The 22,825-nt window shown below is 51.2% G+C and overlaps 2 protein-coding genes across 3 annotated transcripts in view; both read left to right on the top strand.

The window, feature by feature from the left end:
* Positions 1-1,486: 1,486 nt before the first annotated feature.
* LOC116954217 (P3 protein-like) lies at positions 1,487-5,855 on the top strand. Of its 2 annotated transcripts, none has more exons than XM_032974761.2 (2): positions 1,487-1,636; positions 3,988-5,855. In XM_032974761.2, exon 2 carries the CDS (start codon positions 4,081-4,083, stop codon positions 5,533-5,535), a length of 1,455 nt encoding a protein of 484 aa, XP_032830652.2. In that variant the 5' UTR covers positions 1,487-1,636; positions 3,988-4,080; the 3' UTR covers positions 5,536-5,855. The 2 variants fall into 2 exon arrangements, with proteins under 2 accessions (XP_032830652.2, XP_032830653.2); XM_032974762.2 differs by lacking the exon at positions 1,487-1,636 and adding an exon at positions 1,667-2,455.
* A 12,567-nt stretch (positions 5,856-18,422) lies between these two features.
* The window catches only part of LOC116954225 (beta-1,4-galactosyltransferase 6-like), a 43,521-nt gene continuing 39,118 nt past the window's right edge, over positions 18,423-22,825 (top strand). Inside the window, exon 1 of the mRNA XM_032974785.2 lies at positions 18,423-19,161. Coding sequence (XP_032830676.2) covers positions 19,059-19,161 — 103 coding nt within the window. The 5' untranslated portion in view covers positions 18,423-19,058. The remainder of the gene's footprint in view (positions 19,162-22,825) is intronic.

The raw sequence follows: 22,825 nt of genomic DNA on the forward strand, positions 1-22,825 counted from the left end.
ACGCGATCTAACCCAAAAAAACCTCTATCACGGAGTGACTCATGTATAGGTTGGTTGCGTATTAAATTGCCCCGGCGCGTCACCTCTTACGTACTTTTCCCCTTAAGGCAAGGCTGTAATAATATATATTGGGACACCCCCCCCACCCCCCAATATTCAAATACTGTACAGTAAAACCTTGGATTGCGAGCATAATTCGTTCCGGAACGTGTTTGTAATCCAAAGCACTCGTATATCAAAGCACTCGTATATCAGTTGTGATCACGTGACGCTCGGCGGACAAAGCGTATACGTACTACTACTCGTATTGCAAGGCCTCGCTCGTTTATCAAATTAATATTTATTTTAAAAAAATTGGTCATTTTGCAAAACACTCGCAGACCAAGTTACTCGTAATCCAAGATTTTACTGTATGCTCAAAATGTCCCCCCAATATATAGCTATCAAAAATATTTAAAAAGAATCATTGCTATGCTATGTAAATAAAAACAATTTGCTAAACTTCTAGATTTGAAGCTTTCGTGACTGCAAGGATTCATACTCTTTGGTTTTATTCGGTAAAGTCATCTGTGTCACAGATATTGTGTTGACTTTTCCACCTGAAGACGGAAGCTTGTGTTGCCTCCGAAACGTGATTTAATTATTTTGTTTTATTTTATTTTACGTGACTTTACCGAATAAAACCAAAGAATTTGCTAAACCTTTGCCACAATATCTGGACTTGTCTTCATATAACAATGCATCGATTTCTGTTTATATTATTGTAGTTTTGGTTGTTCTTGATTAATCCCTAATCGCTGCCATTAAAACAAGGTAAACAATTAAAACAGAGCAATGTAATACAATACACTATTAGACATTATTGTAAAACATAAATAAAAAGTCCATCCTATGTGTTAGTGATTTTTTTAAATATTTTAGACAGGAAATTCGTTTTCAAATTTATATTTTTTTCTGGGGGGGGGGACCCCTAGACCCCCTGGAAGATTTGGCCCCCCAAATGTTGACTCCATGGCTACGGCCTTGCCTTAAGGCCACAGAGTTATTGGACACTAGTGTTCAAAGTGCTTGTCCACGTTGTCTCTCGTTCTTCTTAGCAGTAGGGGAGGCAGGAGGGGGGCAGAAACGATGAGGGGGGGGGGGTATCACGTGGATCACGTGGCCGTGACTCACACGCGGACGAGTCACGCGCGGGGGGGGCGTGACCGGGGGTTGGGGGGAGGGCGTGATGGCCTTCCCCGACAGTGACGTCACGCGTACATCTTCACGAGGGCGACGTCACAGGCGACGCTTTCATTATGAATTTACCTGACATCACGCGCCCCGAGAAGTGGTTGGGCGCGGAAAGCGTGTGACGTCCCCCGTGGCGTTTTGTAATCGCCGGATGACGTCATCGCACCTTACAAACAAAACCGGGTGCGGGGTGGGCGGGGCGACAGGGTGGGCGGGGCGGCGGGGAAGATCTCGCCACCGATTGGCTCGCGAGCTGCGGGAAGGAGGGGGGGGCCTCAAGAGCGCGGGTACAGTCCGGAAGCGCGCGCGTTCACTTGCGGTGGTTGGCGACTGTACCGACCCCTCCCGCGCGTGGCGCCTCCGTTACCCTCAAAGCTGCCGCGCCGCCGCCGCCGCCGCTGCTGTGAGTTGGTTACCTCGTGCTGTAAACTTACCTCTCGCACCGCTCACTTACTATAGCCTCTCTCGGTCTCTCACCACCCCGTGCAACGCTGTCGCCGACCGTTATATTTGTCTCGGCAACGCTCGCTGTCCCGTCTCCGTTACCCACGGGTTAACACTCGCCCTGCTGTGTCGCTGGGGTTACCCCCCCCCCACCCCCCCCCACTTTGTTACCCCGAAACCCTCGCCGCGGACTTCCACATCGGGCTACGTGCGGACGTTGTCGCGGGCCTTGTGCGCGCAGTTTGGTTCTCTGGGCATCCCTTAACCGATTCAGAATCGGGAGTGATTTTACTTGACCTGGAGGAATCCGGCGAGCTGTAGGCTCGTTTTCGCAAGACGTGGGGGCTACAAGCGATACGGGGAGACACGGTGGTACAGATGTGCGGGGTTATAGGGCTTCAGCAGGGGTAACAAGGATACAGATGGTGCAGAGACACCGGGGTACCGGGGGCTACAGGGAGACAGCAGTACAATGAGATGTGGGTTACCAGGCGATGGGTATAGGGAGACGGGGGAGACGAGGCGTTCAAGGAGACGAGGCTAGTGAGATTGAGGAGAAGACATCGCGAGGTGTGACGAAGTGGGAAGCGATCACGAAGTGCGCCATCTCTCGCCAACACCTCGCAGGCGTGGGCTTGGTCCGGTCACGGCTGGCTCGCGCAGCACGAGAGGCGGCGACGCGCTCGAAGAGGCCGCGGTGCCGTAGGAGGGCAGTGTGGAGTGAGAGCGGGGTGGTGTCATGGGGAAGGACTGGTGTGCAAGCAATGTTTTAAGGAAGGTCTGTGGGTTGTGATGGGGGGGGGGGGGGTGACGTTCTGTGTGGTAGTGCTGTGTGTGGTGTGGTAGTGCTGTGTGTGGTGTGGTAGTGCTGTGTGTGGTGTTGTAGTGCTGTGTGTGGTGTGGTAGAGTTGTGTGGTGTTGTAGTGCTGTGTGGTAGAGTGGTGTGGTAGTGCTGTGTGGTAGAGTTGTGTGGTGTGGTAGAGTTGTGTGGTGTGGTAGAGCTGTGTGTGGTGTGGTAGTGCTCTGTGGTGTGGTAGAGTTGTGTGGTGTGGTAGTGCTGTGTGGTAGAGTTGTGTGGTGTGGTGGAGCTGTGTAGTGTGAGAGGGCGGTGTGGTGTGGTAGAGTTGTGTGGTAGAGCTGTGTGGTGTGGTAGAGCCGTGTGGTGTGGTAGAGTTGTGTGGTAGAGTTGTGTGGTGTGGTAGAGTTGTGTGGTGTGGTAGTGCTGTGTGGTAGAGCTGTGTGGTGTGGTAAAGTTGTGTGGTGTGGTAGAGTTGTGTGATAGAGCTGTGTGGTGTGGTAGAGTTGTGTGGTAGAGCTGTGTGGTGTGGTAGAGTTGTGTGGTGTGGTAGGGCTGTGTGGTAGTGCCGTGTGGTGTGGTAGAGCCGTGTGGTGTGGTAAAACTTGTGGGATGGAGGGGAGGGCTTTGTGGTACAGGAAGGGAATGTTGTGGTAATCTAAGTGCTATGTTTTAAAATAAGGGTGGTTTGGATACCAGTGTGAGTGTGTGGCTGGTCAGAATTTCGACTCTGGTCAATTGCACCACCGGGCTACTTGTCTGGGACAATAACACACACACACGTCCAAATATGGACCTTGGCAATTCAACTTCCTCCTGTGGCTACTGGTGGGGCATTGGTTCATGCACTCCGATGTGAATATAGTGGCCCTGAATCCATAATAAAAATGTTTTTGTGGTTAGATTGTGGAAATATAAACATGTTGTTAAATCCGCACACCACCCGACACAGCCAGTTAGTAAGGTTTGTCACATAAACAAAAGGTGCCAATTCGTTACTAGTACAGCACAACCGGTGTGTTGGGGAGTAAACCCGCAACATTCGCAATTCGAGTACGTTTCGCTGGTGATTACAACCAGCTTCATCAGGCGATAGCCGGCATTGTGAAGAAGTCCTCCTGTTTCGGCCTGGCCACCGCTAACGTCATTGGCAAGTGATACCTCAACCGCTCCTGGGCCCCCAATAACCAACTTACATTGACCAGCGTGAAGTATGGTCAAGTAACCACCATGACCCGCACCGCGTGGGGAGGTTTTCATTCAGCAGTGGATTGACAAAGTACTTTACAAACCGGTATTATCATGCGCAACAATGTATTGTCACGTGGAACAATTTTGCAAAGCAAGTGCCGATATCTTTCGGATGAATGCTACTGAAAGGAGAGTATATGTAACCCGGGATTGCAATAAAGGCAGTCCCGAGGTGGACGAGAGTTGATCCTGCACCACTGCGACGATGATGCTGCTGCTGCTGCTGCTGTGTATGCGTCCTGAACCCTGACTTGTCCCGACAGGCTCCGATCGCGCGGGAGGCAGCATGGCAGCCGGCGTGAGAGCCGTCAAATAGCGCCGGGTCGCGCCAAACGCACGCCGTCACCCGCGTGGGGATGCGAGTCAGTTCAGGGCCCCAACCGGGCCGTGCCGCGCTCTTCCTCCTCTCCGCCGCGTCCGTCTGCGCCGCGCTGAGCCGGCCGGCGCCGCGGGACCAAGTGAGCGCCGGGCCGGAAACGTCGCCGGCCAGAACCGTAACCGAAGTCCCGGTCAACGCCTCGGGGCACCTGCCTGCCGACGCGGGCGAACCGCTCGAGTCGTTTCCGAGCGGTGACCCCGCGACGGATACCGATGGGAGCGGGAGAATCGATGGGAACTCCCCGCGCAGGGCTTACCTCCTGGCGGGGCGCGCAGGGGGAACGGAGGTCTCAGCCGCCCCGGTGAAACGGTTTCCACGGCCGGCCGAGCCGAACGCACAGAGGATGACGACGGCCGTGACAACCGCCGCCGCCAACGGCACCGCCCCGGCGACCGTCGCCACCACCGTTGCGACGACCGGTGCAGCGCCCACCGCAGCGAACGCCACCCTCTTCTACGGCGGCGGCGGCGCGAGTCCGAGGCCGGGGATTTGGCTGGGCAACGCGACGGCGGCGGGCTGGGCACCGGCGGGCGTGTCGCACTTCCTCGACTCGCCCGTGCTCTACATGCTGCTGCCCTTCGTGCTCTTCAACAAGTGCGCCTTCGGCTGCAAGATGGACAGCGAGGCGCTGCAGGGCCTGCGCTCGCGGCCCGCGCCCATCGCGCTGGGGCTGGCGGCGCAGTTCGGCGTCATGCCGCTGCTCGGCTACGGGCTGTCGCGCGCGTTCGCGCTGGACGAGGAGCTCTCGCTGGGGCTCGTGGTGGCGTGCTCGTGCCCCGGCGGCGGAGGCGGCTACCTCTACAGCCTGCTGCTGGGCGGCGACGTGGCGCTGGCGCTCGCCATGACGCTCGCCTCCACGCTGGTGGCCGTCGCGGCCATGCCGGCGTCGACGGCGCTCTACAGCCGCGCGCTGGGCGTGCACCACACCCTGCGCGTGCCCTTCTCGCGCATCCTCGCCACGCTGCTCTTCGTGCTGGTGCCCGTGTCGCTGGGCGCCGTCATCAAGCACCGGCGGCCGCGCCTCGCGGAGGCGCTGCTGGACGTGATCCGCCCGTTCACGCTGGTGGTGGCGCTCGGCGGGCTCTACGTTGGCGCGCACGCCGCCGTCTCGCTGCTGGGCGGTGCCGGCGCCCCGGCGGCGCTGTACGGCGCCGCCGCGCTGGTGCCCGTCTGCGGGCTCCTGGTTGGATTGACCCTGGCCCGCGCCGCGCGGCTGCCGGGCCCCGCGGCCCGGGCCGTGGCCATCGAGTGCAGCGCTCAGAACAGCCTGCTGGCGCTCGCCGTGCTGCAGCTGTCGCTGCCGCAGGCGCAAGCGGACCGCACGTCGAGGGCGCCGTTCCTCATCGCGCTCAGCACGGCCGTCGAGATGTGGGTGCTGCTGGCGCTGAACGCCGCTTACACTCGCCTGCGCCCGGCCAAATCCGACATCTAGCTCGCGGGGGCGTGGCGAGCCGTATTTATTTGGATGGCCGTGGCGCAAGGCGCCGGTTTCCACGCAATGTCCGGAGGCGCCGTCCCCGTTTGGCGGCTCCCTTGAAGAGCACCACGTGAAGCGTTAAATTAAGGTGTCTCATTAAGTGGTGGGGGTGGCGTAGGGGTTGGTGTGAATTGTAAATAGTCGTCCTCGTTGCTGACGCTGCCTATACAGCCGCAGTTCTTGCCACAATTCATATTAAATACACGCCTTGCAAAGCTCCAGTGCGAGTTGCCCGTCGCTGTGTTCATTGTGCAATACAGAATGTTGTTTCCTCACCCGCTGAGTCGTGGCACCGTGTCGCTGTGTTTGTTTTCTGCTAACCAGAAGCCGTGTCTGGTGGGGGGGGGGGCACTGCCACTGTGGATGTCTTGGGTGTCCGAACACCCACAGCATGTCTAGATGTGACTAAGAGACACCCACGGCGTGTCTAGATGTGGCTAAGAGACACCCAGAGAGTGTCTACAAGTGGCTAAGAGACACCCACAGTGTGTCTAGATGTGACTAAGAGACACCCACAGTGTCTAGAAGTGACTAAGAGACACCCACAGTGTCTAGAAGTGACTAAGAGACACACACAGCGTGTCTAGATGTGACTAAGAGACACCCACAGTGTCTAGAAGTGACTAAGAGACACACACAGCGTGTCTAGATGTGACTAAGAGACACCCACAGAGTGTCTAGATGTGACTAAGGGACACCCACAGCGTGTTTAGATGTGGCTAAGAGACACCCACAGCGTGTCTAGATGTGACTAAGAGACACCTACAGCGTGTCTAGATGTGACTAAGAGACACCCACAGCGTGTCTAGATGTGACTAAGAGACACCCACAGCGTGTCTAGATGTGACTAAGAGACACCCACAGCGTGTCTAGATGTGACTAAGAGACACCCACAGCGTGTCTAGATGTGACTAAGAGACACCCACAGCGTGTCTAGATGTGACTAAGAGACACCCACAGTGTCTAGATGTGACTAAGAGACACCCACAGCGTGTCTAGATGTGACTAAGAGACACCCACAGCGTGTCTAGATGTGACTAAGAGACACCCACAGCGTGTCTAGATGTGACTAAGAGACACCCACAGCGTGTCTAGATGTGGCTAAGAGACACCCACAGCGTGTCTAGATGTGACTAAGAGACACCCACAGCGTGTCTAGACGTGACTAAGAGACCCACAGCGTGTCCAGACGTGACTAAGAGACACCCACAGTGTGTCCAGATGTGACTAAGAGACACCCACAGTGTGTCCAGATGTGACTAAGAGACACCCACAGAGTGTCTAGATGTGGCTAAGAGACACCCACAGTGTGTCTATATGTGACTAAGAGACCCCTACAACATGTCTAAATGTGGCTAACAGACATCCACAGCATTTTAGACGAAACATTGTGGTATTATTTTTGAGTCTACGTATTTTTTCCCCTCCAATGATGGAAACGTTCAATACACAATTGCGCACAGTCGACTAAGTACTGAGTCACCAATTCATTTTAAATGTTACGCCACATTTCCCTCTTGACTTCCTTCAATCATTTGTTTTAAGAGAGCCTACACTGCAATAGTGTCACAACAGCATCGTTAAAAGACACGTGTCAAGCGAGGTTGTCTTAGTCGTACAATGGCGCGTGGCAACAGTAATTGTGACGGCGTTTGCAAATCACGCGGTCTCGTCCCAATATGCGCGGTCGCATTTAGGCACTCGCATCACCGGCCGCTGTCAGCCTGCCGCTGGACGGAGGACTCGCAAAGTCGCTGCCATCCATCCCATGTGCTGCACCAACGCACTCTTGTAAACTTTCTAACGCATTTTTATTTCATCAGGTGAGGCCCACTGAGTTGCCGTATTGAGCTTTTTGAGGAGCGACCTGGCCACCACAATTGATCGCTCGGCAAAGTGGCTCATCATCACGTGGGAATTTATGGCAGCCGAATACACTGAAACGCGTGGTGATGCTGAAGGTGGAGGGGGAAAAAACCGGAGGACCCGGAGGAAAAATTCCACGTGACCACGGGAGGAGAGAGACACGCAAACTCCAAATATTCAGCAGGCGTCGGGATCAAACCCACCACCTCCTGTATACCAGGAAAAGGAGATAACATCTTGAAGTCAATCAGTGTGGCTCTCCTGGGTGAGTATATACTAATACAGATTACATTAAGACAATGAGCCAATTTACTTTCGATTCCTATCGCTCGTGACGCACGGGCATGGAATCATCCGTATCGGTGTCGACGGTTTTCCAACGGGAGTGGAAGGCCGACGGACGGTACGCATCCGAGCGCACGTTCGCCGGGGAGACGGAGCGTCGAAATGGGTTCGTGCAGGTGCGAGTGGATTATCGCACGTGGGGGGGGGGGGGGAGGTCGCGAGAGCGTAGAAAGAGGAACGCGTGGGTCCGATTGGAGTGCGTACCGCGTGCTACAACGCGCGCACCTTGCGTGAGAGAGGCAAGAGGACTTGGCATGGACGCGGCCACCTATGAAGAGGATTGTGAACGATTGGCAAGCGTGATAATGGAGCCGCAGCCAAGGGATGGAATGTTCGTGAGGGGACATCGACCGGCGATGAAATCGGCCCCGCGCGTAGTTGCCACGTGGATCATGAGATCGCAGGCGCGTGAGAGCCGGAGGGGGGAGGCCTTCACCCAGCAGTGGATTGATTCAGGTCGGATAATAACGATAATCGATCGCGTAATAAATCTCTTGTTCATCCGTTGAACACCGACGAAAGGCGGAGAACAGTCGCGCAAAAGGGGCAACAGACGGTGAGGCCGGGGACGAACAGAGAGGAGGAGGGCACGGCTCGGGGTGAGCAGGAGGAGGAGGAGGAATGACCGGAGCAAGACATCAGGAATGAGAGGGCGAGTGATGAGAGGATAGAGAGGAGCGAGCGAGAGCGAGCAGCGTCTGTTTTCACAGGGTGGCGGAGCGGAGAGGGATTCGGACAAAGATCCCCCGTATAGCCTCGGCAGATTGTTGGGGCAAGTGCTGTTGATGAGTAGCACCTTTGAAGGCCAGGCACGATACACGAAGGGGGTGGGTGGCCCAGCACCACGCCGCGCCGTATTCGTCTCCCGAGTGGCGATGTTTTTATTTTATTTACACATCGCACCGGGTACTCACTTGAGGCTGAGTCGACCTCGGGGTAGGCTCTGGACCGGCTCAGATAATGGTCACCGGTGTTAAGCGGGAATCGAACTCGGGGAGGGCCGGGTTCGTGGCGCAGCGCCCGAAACCGCCACGTGCAAGTCGCGTGCGTTCCGGGCGGGCTTGTTGATGATCGAGACACATGCAGGTGGAGCTCGCACGATCCCACCGGTGATTGCGTCCACCTGGCGCCTGCACACGAGCTGATGTCATCGCTCCGTCTCCCCCCGGTGGACGGTGTTCTCTCGAACACACACAGTCGTGAGCGGTGTGTTCTTTTTAAATCTCAGATTCGCACACGTATGTAAATGGATTTCACGCGAATGCCCCCTTGCAGGCACTCGGGTGGGGTGCGTCGCTACGTTCATTATTGCCCCCCTGTTGGCCAATGCATGCAATTAAATACATTTCACAATCATGTTTTAAATGGACTGGAGGAATCCGATGAGCTTTGAAGCTCTTTTTCACTGATGTTCAGTTGTGGGCGGGTCGGCAAGTTACAACAACAAACAATACAACAATACAATGTGGATTTGCATACACAGCACCGTATGAACATCCAGACCCATAGACTCACAGAGAACCATAGACTCCTAGAGAGACCGTAGACTCACATAGAGAACCATAGACTCAGATACACATAGACTCACATAGATACGCATACACTCATAGAGAGAACCGTAGACTCACATATACACATACACTCATAGATCCGTAGACTCACATAGATACACATAGACTCAGATAGAGAACCATAGACTCATAGAGATACTCATATAGAGAACCGTAGACTCACATAGAGACCCATTGACTCATATAGAGAACCGTAGACTCACATAGATACACATAGATTAACATAGAGAACCATAGACTCATAGAGAACCGTAGACTCACATAGAGACGCATAGACTCACATAGAGAACCATAGACTCACATAGAGAACATTAGACTCATGCAGAGACCCACAGACTCACACAGAGACCCACAGACTTAAACAGCTATAAGCGACCAGCAGTGGTGCCACAGCGCATCTTGGGACAGTGGACGGAGCGGGGAAAAGCTTGCAGAGGCCTCTGTGGTCTTAAGCAACATCCGTGAAAACGACTGGGCATCTGTGAAAAAGAGCTTCATAGCTCATCGGATTCCTCCAGGATAAATAACATCTGATTCTGACAGTGGGAAGGTTTGCGCGCAGCAGTAGCAATCGTCGGCCCCGCACTGGACATCTGTGTGAGAGAGAAAAAAGCTTCACAGCTCACGGGATTCCTCCGGTATAAATAAATAAATACTCTTTACTGTGAAATGTCCAGTGAGTCACCAGGTGCCGCACAAGGACAGCAACCACTTAGGATGGGGAGTTCCTTCCAATTCTTGACACGAGATGGTGATTGAAGGCACTTGGCAGTTGCTGTGGCATTTCAAGCAAAGCGCCCTTCAAATAATGATTTTTTTTTCAATGAACTACATTACGACTTACTCTTTTTTTTTACTTCAGGCGTAGGTTTGGCCGGACAAACCCAACATCCAATTGTTGAATCTCCAATGTCACCATAACTATTATATATACTTTTTTTTAGATATATATCGGCGCACACTGGAGGTTTACGGCTTGACCTAACTCTGTAACATCGAGGTTTGAGTCCACAGGGATGCTGTCGGAATCCGCCCAGCGACTCGAACACGAGGACAGCAACTCGCTCCTCTTGCAACTCTCCGGCCGCGTGGCCTTCGCGCGCCCTCTCCGACGTGGCCACGTTCGATCTTCCGCCTTCGTGCGTGCAACGGTGGGTTGCTTGGCCGGCTACGTACGGCGCGAAAGAAGTTCAACGTGCGGCGCAACGCCGGCAGATCTCCCGTCATCGACGCGACACCGCCGACGCTGTAGCAATATCATCTCGGTTGAGCACCGGTCCTCGAAAAATCCTCGCTGTCATTTGTCAGCGATGGCATGTTTGGCCAGTCGCATTTGTCAACGCTGTGTGGGGTTTTTGTTGTTGTGGGGTGATAAGGGGGGAGTTTGGGGTAGGGAGAGAGGGCGGTTTAGCTGAGAGGGGAAACCCGAGGGGCCGGAGGAGAGCCATGCAGAAGTAGGCACACTCACAGGACGCAGCGAAACCCAGACCTTGTCACGCCTGTTAGGGGGCTAAAGCGACGTTTCACCCTGCCGGGGAGCCCAAACGAACACACCACACGCGCACCTACGAATAGCCCCTTGTCATCAGTGCACGCATTCACGTTTGGTATGTCACACACTGTGCCCGTGCATCATCGCATGGTGTGCTCATGCGTTTCGCAACTCTGCGGGCTCATACTCAAGCTGACGTATGCGTCATGGGATATATATGTGTGTGTTTTTTTTAAATGTTGGGTGGGTTCTAAAAGTTTTAAAGATTCGAGATGCGGTAATTATATTTGATCACTCTCTCCCTTGCCTGGTTATTGCAAGAAAACACGTGGGTTGTATCCCGGACCCAGGCGATGGCTGTTTTTAATCTATAAAATACCATTCGTGTGATGGTGATGAGGATGACGACGAAGATGATGATGACTACGACGGTGATGAGCAATCATCGCGTGTGGCCAGGTCACTTATGAAAATAACCCTAATCGCTCGGTGGGCTCTAGCGGGTAAGAAATGTGACGTCACGTAAAAATGCGCAACTTTAAATAAATATAGACAACACGTTCTACTTAATTAAATATACTTTTTAATAAATGTTTTCTCCAACAATATCAGAGTGCAGCGCCACACTAAATACGCACTACAATGACAATAGTTTAAAGCGACTTGAAGCATGTTTTATATATTTTTGGGGGGGGGGGGCAGAGCTTTGTGACGTCATATTTGAGGGGGGGTCTGACTTTTTGTGACGCCATGTGACGAGGAGGGGGGGGGAGTCAAAAATCGTCCAAAATCACGTGACGTCATTTATGGACGACGCCTAATACAAAAAAAGTTTTTTTATAAAAAAACTTACAGAGTTGCGGTATTTGTGTTACATCAGTGTCAAGACTTGGCGATCGTGTCCAGTGTTTATGTCGTATTTGTGTCACTTGTTAGTCGTCGTTGGTGGTCTGTGTTTGGTGACGGCGTAAAGGAGTTCGCGTCTTCGTGTGTGTTGTGTCTGTGTCAGTGCCAACGTGTGTGATTGTGTCAGTGTCTGTGTGTCAGTGCCAACGTGTGTGATTGTGTCAGTGTCTCTGTGTCAGTGTCAACGTGTGTGATTGTGTCAGTGTCTGTGTGTCAGTGCCAACGTGTGTGATTGTGTCAGTGCCAACGTGTGTGATTGTGTCAGTGCCAACGTGTGTGATTGTGTCAGTGCCAACGTGTGTGATTGTGTCAGTGTCTGTGTGTCAGTGCCAACGTGTGTATCTGTGTCAGTGTCTGTGTGTCAGTGCCAACGTGTGTGATTGTGTCAGTGTCTCTGTGTCAGTGTCAACGTGTGTGATTGTGTCAGTGTCTCTGTGTCAGTGCCAACGTGTGTGACTGTGTCAGTGCCAACGTGTGTGACTGTGTCAGTGCCAACGTGTGTGATTGTGTCAGTGTCTGTGTGTCAGTGTCAACGTGTGTGATTGTGTCAGTGTCTGTGTGTCAGTGCCAACGTGTGTGACTGTGTCAGTGTCTCTGTGTCAGTGCCCACGTGTGTGTCAGTGTCTCTGTGTCAGTGCCAACGTGTGTGACTGTGTCAGTGCCAACGTGTGTGATTGTGTCTGTGTGTCAGTGCCAACGTGTGTGATTGTGTCAGTGTCTGTGTGTCAGTGCCCACGTGTGTGATTGTGTCAGTGTCTCTGTGTCAGTGTCAACGTGTGTGATTGTCTCCATCTTTGTGAGTGATCCACGAGTTGCAGCAGTGTCCGATGTCTCTGCTCGCGTGTGTATCGTCGAGAGCGATTTGTGTTTATCCATCACTGTGTGGCTCAACGTCGGGCGGGTGGGTGGGTGACATCCGTGTCCCGTGTCGTCTCGTGTTGCTGTTGCCACCGTTAAGGTGTGTTTGGGGTGTGTGTGTGTGTGCCCACCACCATCGGTGGTGACGGTGTTTTGTGTTAGAGTCGACGACGGCCGTAGGCAGGTGAGCGGAGCAGCCCATTGTTTAGCGGGCGGTTATAGCAAACACCTTTGAAGCACGTGGAATTAATAGCCGAACATCCCAATGAGACGGACAACTACCCCCCCCCTCCTCCTCCCCTTCCCACTTACGAACGATTCGTGAGACTCGGCGTGGCACGTGTATAGCGTGCAATAACAACAACAAACACACACAAAAAAATCTGAATATTTATATTGGAGGAATCAGAATAGCTGTAAAGCTCTTGCCACACTCGCCCATCCCCGCAGATGTCCAAGTAGGTGCGGGTTCAGAACGTTACAACAACACGCGGTACAACAACACACGGTACAACAACACACGGTACAATAAACACAAAAACAAGCCAGCCTAAGCTGGTGACGAGCCGGTAACGAGCTGTCTGAACGCATTTCAAGACGAGTGTCTTTGCGTCATTGCAGCCGGCTGGCGACATCGTCCCCATTTGTGACGCAATGTGGGGGGGAGGGGGTGAGCGTTAAAGGTAGTGTAGTGTATTGTGTAGTGTATAGTGTAGTGTATAGTGTAGTGTATAGTGTAGTGTATAGTGCAGTGTATAGTCGTGTAGTGTAGTGTATCGTGTAGTGTATAGTGCAGTGTATAGTCGTGTAGTGTATAGTAGTATAGTGTAAAGTATAGTGTAGTGTATATTAGTGTAGTGTATAGTGTAGTGTATCGTGTAGTGTATAGTGTAGTGTATCGTGTAGTGTATAGTGTAGTGTATAGTAGTATAGTGTAAAGTATAGTGTAGTGTATATTAGTGGAGTGTATAGTGGAGTGTATAGTAGTGTTGTGTATAGTGTAGTGTATAGTAGTGTATCATGTAGTGTATAGTGGAGTGTATAGTCGTGTAGTGTATAGTAGTATAGTGTAAAATATAGTGTAGTGTATATTAGTGTAGTGTATCGTGTAGTGTATAGTGTAGTGTATCGTGTATAGTGTAGTGTATCGTGTAGTGTATAGTCGTGTAGTGTATAGTAGTATAGTGTAAAGTATAGTGTAGTGTATATTAGTGTAGTGTATAGTGCAGTGCATAGTCGTGTAGTGTATAGTGTAGTGTATAGTAGTGTATCATGTAGTGTATAGTGCAGTGTATAGTCGTGTAGTGTATAGTAGTATAGTGTAAAGTATAGTGTAGTGTATATTAGTGTAGTGTATAGTGTAGTGTATCGTGTAGTGTATAGTGTAGTGTAGTGTATAGTGTAGTGTATCGTGTAGTGTATAGTGTAGTGTATCGTGTAGTGTATAGTGTAGTGTATAGTCGTGTAGTGTATAGTAGTATAGTGTAAAGTATAGTGTAGTGTACATTAGTGTAGTGTATAGTGCAGTGTATAGTCGTGTAGTGTATAGTGTAGTGTATCGTGTAGTGTATAGTGCAGTGTATATTCGTGTAGTGTATAGTAGTATAGTGTAAAATATAGTGTAGTGTATATTAGTGTAGTGTATAGTGTAGTGTAGTGTATAGTCGTGTAGTGTATAGTAGTATAGTGTAAAGTATAGTGTAGTGTATATTAGTGTAGTGTATAGTGCAGTGTATAGTCGTGTAGTGTATAGTGTAGTGTATAGTAGTGTATCGTGTAGTGTATAGTGCAGTGTATAGTCGTGTAGTGTATAGTAGTATAGTGTAAAGTATAGTGTAGTGTATATTAGTGTAGTGTATAGTGTAGTGTATCGTGTAGTGTATAGTGTAGTGTATCGTGTAGTGTATAGTGTAGTGTATCGTGTAGTGTATAGTGTAGTGTATCGTGTAGTGTATAGTGCAGTGTATAGTCGTGTAGTGTATAGTAGTATAGTGTAAAGTATAGTGTAGTGTATATTAGTGTAGTGTATAGTGTAGTGTATCGTGTAGTGTAGTGTATCGTGTAGTGTATAGTGTAGTGTATAGTCGTGTAGTGTATAGTGTAGTGTATAGTGCAGTGTATAGTCGTGTAGTGTATAGTGTAGTGTATAGTGTAGTGTATCGTGTAGTGTATAGTGTAGTGTATAGTCGTGTAGTGTATAGTAGTATAATGTAAAGTATAGTGTAGTGTATATTAGTGTAGTGTATAGTGCAGTGTATAGTCGTGTAGTGTATAGTGTAGTGTATAGTAGTGTATTGTGTAGTGTATAGTGCAGTGTATAGTCGTGTAGTGTATAGTAGTGTATCGTGTAGTGTATAGTGCAGTGTATAGTAGTATAGTGTAAAGTATAGTGTAGTGTATATTAGTGTAGTGTATAGTGTAGTGTATCGTGTAGTGTATAGTGTAGTGTATAGTGTAGTGCATAGTCGTGTAGTGTATAGTAGTATAGTGTAAATTATAGTGTAGTGTATATTAGTGTAGTGTATAGTGCAGTGTATAGTCGTGTAGTGTATAGTGTAGTGTATAGTAGTGTATTGTGTAGTGTATAGTGCAGTGTATAGTCGTGTAATGTATAGTAGTATAGTGTAAAGTATAGTGCAGTGTATAGACATGTAGTGTATAGTGTAGTGTATAGTGTAGTGTATAGTGTAGTGTATAGTGCAGTGTATAGTGCAGTGTATAGTCGTGTAGTGTATAGTGTAGTGTATAGTAGTATAGTGTAAAGTCCAGTTTACAATAGTGTAGTGTAGTGTATAGTAGTGTATAGTAGTGTATAATAGTGTATAATAGTGTAGTGTATAGTGTAGTGTATAGTGTAGTGTATAGTGCAGTGTATAGTGCAGTCCATAGTGTAGTGTATAGTGTAGTGTATAGTAGTGTACGTGTAGTGTATAGTCGTGTTGTGTATAGTAGTATAGTGTAAATTGAAGTTTACAATAGCGTATAGTGCAGTGTATAGTACTGTAGTGTATAGTGTAGTGTATAGTAGTATAGTGTAAAGTGAAGTTTACAATAGTGTATAGTGTAGTGCATAGTAGTGTAGTGTATAGTGTAGTGTATAATGTGGAGTATAGTAGTGTAGTGTATAGTAGTGTAGTGTATAGTGTAGTGTATAATGTGGAGTATAGTAGTGTAGTGTATAGTGTGGTGTATAGTAGTGTAGTGTATAGTGTGGTGTATAGTAGTGTAGTGTATAGTGACGTTTACAATAGTGTATAGTGTAGTATATAGTAGTATAGTGTAAAGTGAAGTTTACAATAGTATATAGTGTAGTGTATTGTAGTGTGTAGTAGTGTCGTGTATAGTAGCATAGGTGTCAATCCGTACGGTTTACCCCGTATTCTTGTACAGGGAAATTTAGTTTTCAGGTCCATACGGCGTACAGCCGTTTCACTACGGGCAACAACATTGTTTCGTCTATTTGTTTGTGTTTCTCCCTTGTGATGGGAACTTTGTAGGATGGACGTTGAAGGGGCACGGGGTGACGCATAAGGTCTGAGTTGATCTGGAGTAAGGTATGGCACTGATAAGGGATTGATAGGTTTTCGTTATCCTCTTGTACAATCGGTGAGCTGCGTGATACAGGGGTTGGGGGACAATTAAGTTATTTCATTTATATAATCTTGGTCCTTTCGGTAAAGTCACGTAGAAGGGAAATAATAAAAAATAAAACAAAATTATTTTATTTTTTCCCTTCTACGTGACTTTAACGAAAGAACCAAGAATATGAATCCCTGCAGTCACGAAAGCTTTAAATCGAAATTTATTTCATTTATATTAACGCTGTCATTAAAATATTTAACAAAAATATATTCTAAGTTAATAGTTTATCTGCCGTTATTATTATCGTCTGTCTTCCTCTTCAGATGAAATTTGAACATGGAAATTAAATTGACGAGAATACATTCTGTTTTACGGGATGCTAAAGAAGAAAGCTATGTTTTTAAAACAAAAAAAGTCTGACGTTATTTTCAAAATAGAATACTGTAACATGCATGCGTTAACGTTAATGGCAGTCAGTTTAATCATTTGTTAAAATAAATATAACATTGTGTCCTGAATGTTGAGCCAGTCTGTATATTAAGACAATTATACATACGACAAAAATGTGACATTTAATATATCCAGACTAAACTTCTTCACAATTGTGTAATTTGAAAGAAAGAAAAAAAAGCTAACGGCGTTAAGAAGGCGAATTAATCCGTTTCTACATGCATGGAAAAAAAATGTTTTTGGTACGTTAAACAGATGAATCTTCATTGCTCGACTCGCCTAAACGATGAATGTCACAGGCAGCCGGGGTGAAAAGTGCAAGCGAGAGAGCAATCCACTGTTGTAGCGTGCTTCTATGCTCCCTCCATGCAGGCGGCGTGGTGGTTGGGGGTGGGGGGCTTCTTTAGTGGCTGCAGGCCAGAGGGCCTCCGCCAGCTTGGAGGGCCTCCAGTGATGGAAGTGAAAAGTTATTTTCATTTGTGAATGCTTAATTTTATTTGTTGTTGTTAGCCTTGTAAAATTTTATTTTTTACTTTTTTATTTTTCTTTAACTTTGTTTTCATTTTCTTGGTTCTTTGGGTAAAGTCATTTTGAAATTATTACTGGGGAGGAGGGTGGGGGGGGCTTACAGTTACCTGTAACCCCGGGGCCTACAACATCTTAATCCGGCCACTGCCTCCATGCCTCCTCCACCAACCCACACACTGGCCAGGCGTGGTGAAGTATGGTCATTTAACAACCCCCCCCCCTCACGGAATTCCACATCCTTCAGCGTAAGCGGGAGGGGGGCTGTTACACATCATCGTCAGTAAGGTCAATCAGGCTCCATACACAGTACCGTACAATTGAACACGGAGGAGGCTTTCGCGACCGATATCAATAACAGAGCGGGGTTTTTGTTGTTGTTGTGGGGGTTAGATCACGTAAATATAAACTTTAGTAAAAGTTACTAATTGTCTTGTGTCGGGTGGCGGCGGCGGGTTTAACGAAACACGTTTATATATTTAGGCGATATAACTCACAAACAACCAGTGTTGCGGACTACTGTAACAACATTACCGGCGGTGAGTGCGAGCCCTGGTTGCTATGGCGCCGTCGCTAAGGGCGCCTACCCTTCCCCCTCTTTCCCTCCCCACCCACCCCTTGAGTGACGTCACCGCATCGATACAACCCGTACAGTACTGCGAAAGAAGGAAGAGAGCGTGTGGGGGGGAGGGGCGATGACGTCTGGGGGGGAGGGGCGATGACGTCGGGGGGGGCGTCGCTACGTTTTGAACGCGATGACGACGTTTCGACTGCAACACAAGCAATCATCATCATCAGGTGTGTAAACCACAGCAACAAAGAATAGGGGGACGAGGCGGAACTGATGACGTGATGACGTCACGTACCCCGCTCGGGTACAAATTGCGCGGGGGGGAGGGGCGGTATCGTACATGATGACGTCATCGCCGTTACGGTCGAACGCGATGAGGTCAAACACAGCCCCACCCAAACCTCGCATAAAAGAAAAGGGGGAAGGGCGATGATGTCACGCGCCCCGCTCGCATATAAACAGCGCGGGGGATGGGGGGGGCGGCGTAGCGTTCGTCGTACGTGATTCCGTCATCACCGCCCCACCCCCGTTAGAAAATAAAAAGGGCGGGAAGGGCGGGATCCGATTACGTGGTGACGTCACGCGCCCCGCTCGCGTATAAACCACGCGGGGGATGGGGGGGGGACAGCAGACATCGTGCGTGATGACGTCACGCGTAAATTTTTGCCTCCGCCCGCCCAGCGAGCGGAGGCAAAAAGAAAAGGGAGGAAAGTCGGGGGAGAAGGGGGGGGGGCGCGCAGGAGGGCGCTGGCCAAGTCGACTCCGCCGCCGCCGTCGTCGTCTTCCCCTCCTCCTCGCCCACCTTCTCCCCCCCCTCCACCACCACCACCACCCCGTCACCTCCACCCCGTCACCTCCACCTCTCCCCACCGGCGGTTCTGCCTGCTGGCTCTTTATAAAGGGGGCCCGCCCGCCCGCATGCCCCCACTTTGCGCGTGCTGCTCACCGCCGGCCGTAGGTGGTTCTCTGCGACGCTTGCGGCTGAGGCGAGAGCGCCCCGCGGGTTGCCGCTGCTGCTGCTGCTGGTGGTGGTTCAAAGTTACCGGCGACGACGTTTCCAAGTGCCCGTCTGGCCATGCTCGCCACGGTCCAGCCGCCCGCAGTGACCCCTCAAGTGGTGATGATGATGATGCTGATGATGGTGAAAGAAGAAGCTCGCTGCTAGCCCGCTCGGCACCTCCGGGTGGGGAGGAGGGGGAGGGAGGAGTGGGGGCTTTACCGTAATTAGCTTAAGCGTTAATTGGCAGTTTGGTCGGGGGGAGGTAGTTAATTGATTGGTGACTCGGACGTGAGGCGGACGCAAGCGGCCGCGATGCGAGCGCTGCGGCTGAGGAACCGCTCCATGGTGGCGCTGCTTTTCCTCTTCTCGCTGTCGTCTTCCTTCCTCTACTTCATCTACGTGTCGCCAGGCCTCGGTGAGTGCGGCGACACACACACACACACGCACGAACACATCGGGCACACCGCGGCCATACGTACACGTTAGCTACACATCGGGTACACGCCGGCCACATCAAGTACATCAGCCGCGCGTATCAGGTACACACCAGCCACAGATCGGGTACATCAGCCACACACGTCATCCACACATCAGGTACACACCAGCCATTCATCAGGTACACATCAACCGTACAGACACACGTCAGGTACACATCTACATGAGGTGCACACCGGCCACACATTAGCCATTCATCGGCCACACATCAAGTATACACCTGCCACACATCAGGTACACAACAACAACAACCGCCATTCGCCACTCAGTGGCAGTGACGCCACCACGACGCGTGTGCCAGGCTATGTGCACCCCGAGGCCACGCGAAGTGTCGAACGCCCGTGGGCAGGAGGTCACGGGGCAGACCCAGCAGGTGCCACGGGTCGACTGAGATGAGTGGCTGGTGCACCACCTGTGCCCCCTAATGTGCTAACCCGCTGTGCTTTAGCCACCCGGCGCTCCGCTCGTTGTTGTGAGCGTCGCTCCTCCGCCCTCCGTTGTTGCTTGAGGGCGACTGCCTCCAACTGCCCAGTAGCATCCTTCACGAGCCTCCTCCACAGAGGCCGATCTTGACACCGCTGGTCCCAGTCATCGGCAAGTCCACTCAGCTCCACGTCCTCCTGTACCACATCACTCCATCTCTTCTCTAGCCCGTGCCGCGCCCGCTTAGCCCCCTCGATCCGGACGAACAAAAGCTGTTTCGGCATGCGGGCTACATGACCCAGGCAACGCAGCCATGCCTGCCGGAGGAGCTCGCCGATGGGACCTTGCCCAGATCTTTCAAGGATTTGTGAGCTCCTCACACAATCCAGCCTGGTTAAACCCAGAATGGATCGTAGGCAGGCCAGCCTAAATGTTTCTAACTGGCGAAGATGTTCCATTAGGGGGGTCCACGTTTCGCAAGCGTAGAGAAGGGAGGGAATGACCGTGGCCGAGAAGACCTGAAGCTTAGTGCGGAGCGACAGACCAGGTAGCTTCCACACAGCGTTACGCAACCGATGAAAATATATTACCGCTCGACTGATTCGGAGTGAGACCTCTGCTGTTAAACAGGAGCCGGTCATAAGCACACTGCCCAGGTATGGGAAACTCTCCACTCTCTCCACAACTGCCCCATCACCGATTTGGAGTTGTGGGGGTGGAGTGTCCGATGGTACAAAATACCCAGGCAGGTGCTTAGTTTTGGTGGGGCTGATGGTGGTAAGGCCCCATCTCTTAGTGGCACGCTCCAGTCTCAGCAGAAGCGTCTCCAACTCCTCCTCTGAATGAGCAGCTATTACCAAATCATCAGCATACATAACGTGGTTGAGCGATAGGGAGCCATCCCTTGACCGCACCCGGGCATCGATCAGCCTCCCAGTATATCTGTACCAAATGTAGATTCCCCCGGTACAGCTATTGAAGGCTTCACGAACTACGTGGTCAAAATAGATGTTAAATAATGTGGGAGCCAGAGGACATCCCTGTCGCACCCCAAGGTGTACAGGGAATGGCTCTGACTCCCGGCCACGTAGTTTTACCCGGGCCCGCTCACCATCATGAAGGTCCTTAATGATCGTGGGCAGAGGGTCAGGGACTCCAAAAGCACGAAGAACAACCCAGAGCCCAGGCCTACTGATGGTATCATAGGCCTTGACCAGATCAATAAAGCAGAGATGTAGGTCTTGTTGGAATTCCCTACACCTCTGCTGTAGCAGACGCACAGAAAATATGGCATCTGTGTAAGACCGTACACACACACACATCAGGTACACATCATCCACAGTACATGTGAACTGCACCCATTAAGCTACACGGCCACATGGCCAGGAACACCATCACATTCCCTGCCTTCTTCATCACAGCCACACCCAGACTCGTACGCAACCACGGTCACGAGCACACATGGACACATCTACACAAACACGGGGATACCCACACAAACACACGGACACGGGGATAACCACACAAACACGGGGATAACCACACAAACACGGGGATAACCACACAAACACGGGGATAACCACACAAACACGGGGATAACCACACAAACACGGGGATAACCACACGGACACGGGGATAACCACACCGACACACGGACACGGGGATAACCACACAACCACACAGACAGGGGTATACACATATACAACCACACGTTGCAACCACTTATGAGTAGTGTGGCGAGCACCAGACACGGACGCCTTTGTATCCCCGATGATGACGTGTACACAGTCGCGCAACACAACCACGTGCCCTCGGATAATTGCATTCCAAAAAAAAACAAAGACAAACATCCCCAGTGTAGCCTTTAACAGACTGTTGGAGCAAGTGCTGTTAGCGAGCACCTATGAAGGTCGTCACGGCACACGAGGGGGTGGGTGGCCAACCCAACGCCGGGCCGCCTTTGTCTCCCCCAGTGTCGATGTTTACTACACACCGCACCAGGTTCTCATTTGAGGCTGAGCCGACCAAGGGGAGGAGGCCCAGGACCGGTTCAGATAATCGCCACCGGTGCCGGCCCTGAGCGGGAATCCAACTCGGGGCGCCGGGTTCGCAACGCAGCGCGCTAACCGCTGCACCACCGCTCCCCACAGCCGCACACACCACACACGCACACCACACACAACCGGACCACACACACACCACACACGCGCACACACAACCGGACCACACAACAACATCCTCGGACGTACCAGTTAACCCTGCGCAGTTTATTTGAACACGCTGCAGCCGACAATGCCACGATGCATTGCGGCGGGTGTGTGTGTGTGGGGGGGTGAGTGTTGTGAGTGTTGTGACTGTTGTGCCTCCTCTGGAGTGGTGGGGGGGGAGAGGTGGTGTGAGCGGTTTAAGCGCAGTGCGCTACGAAACCGGCGACCCCGCTCGCGGCCAGCAACATCGTCGGCGAATATCCGAACTATGTCCCGGGCCTCGGCCCCCTCAGTGGACTCAGCCTTCAATGAGTAGTACCGTGCCTGGCGTGTGTGTGTGTGCGCGAGGCTTTGTAATCATCGGCACCGGGGAAATAACCGCGCAGCTACCCCCCCCCCTCCCCTCTTCCGTGCGAGCAGTGTTGGCCTTAGTAGGGTCTCGCAAACATAACTCTTTAAGCTGTCCGGGTGATCTTTAATGTGCAAATGTATTAAGGTGGAGTGAGCTGTTTGTTGGTGTGTGTGTGGTTGTGATGTGTGCTGGAGTGGTGTGTGTGCGCAGTAAGGGGGTTACAGCTGGTGCATCTGCCAGTCATCTCAGTCGGCCAACCCATGGCACCTGGGTCTGTCCCGTGACCCTCCTGTCAGCGAACTTTCGACCACTTCACGTGGCCTCAAAGTGTGTACCTGGCCTGGCACACACCCAAAGCTCTCTAGGTGTGTTCTAGAGAGCTTTGGGTGTGTGCTAGAGAGCTTTGGGCGTGTGCTAGAGAGAGGTGTGTGTCTTGGTGTATGCATGTGTGATAGGTGTGTGTCTTGGTGAATACTTGTGTGATAGGTGCGTGTTTGTGTGTGCTAGAGGTGTGTCTTGATGTGATCACGTGTGCTAGATAGGTGTGCGTTGGCGTATGCATGCAGTGTACTTGGTGATATGTGTGTATGTGTTTCTTTATT

The sequence above is a fragment of the Petromyzon marinus genome, chromosome 54 (assembly GCF_048934315.1).
Source record: "Petromyzon marinus isolate PM22_M1 ecotype Great Lakes invasive population chromosome 54, UKy_Petmar_22M1.pri1.0, whole genome shotgun sequence".
Taxonomy (NCBI): Eukaryota; Metazoa; Chordata; class Hyperoartia; order Petromyzontiformes; family Petromyzontidae; genus Petromyzon; species Petromyzon marinus.

Bases quoted from the DNA above. Each gene is read 5' to 3' on its own strand.
- LOC116954217 (XM_032974761.2), top strand. From the start codon at position 4,081: ATGCGAGTCAGTTCAGGGCCCCAACCGGGCCGTGCCGCGCTCTTCCTC.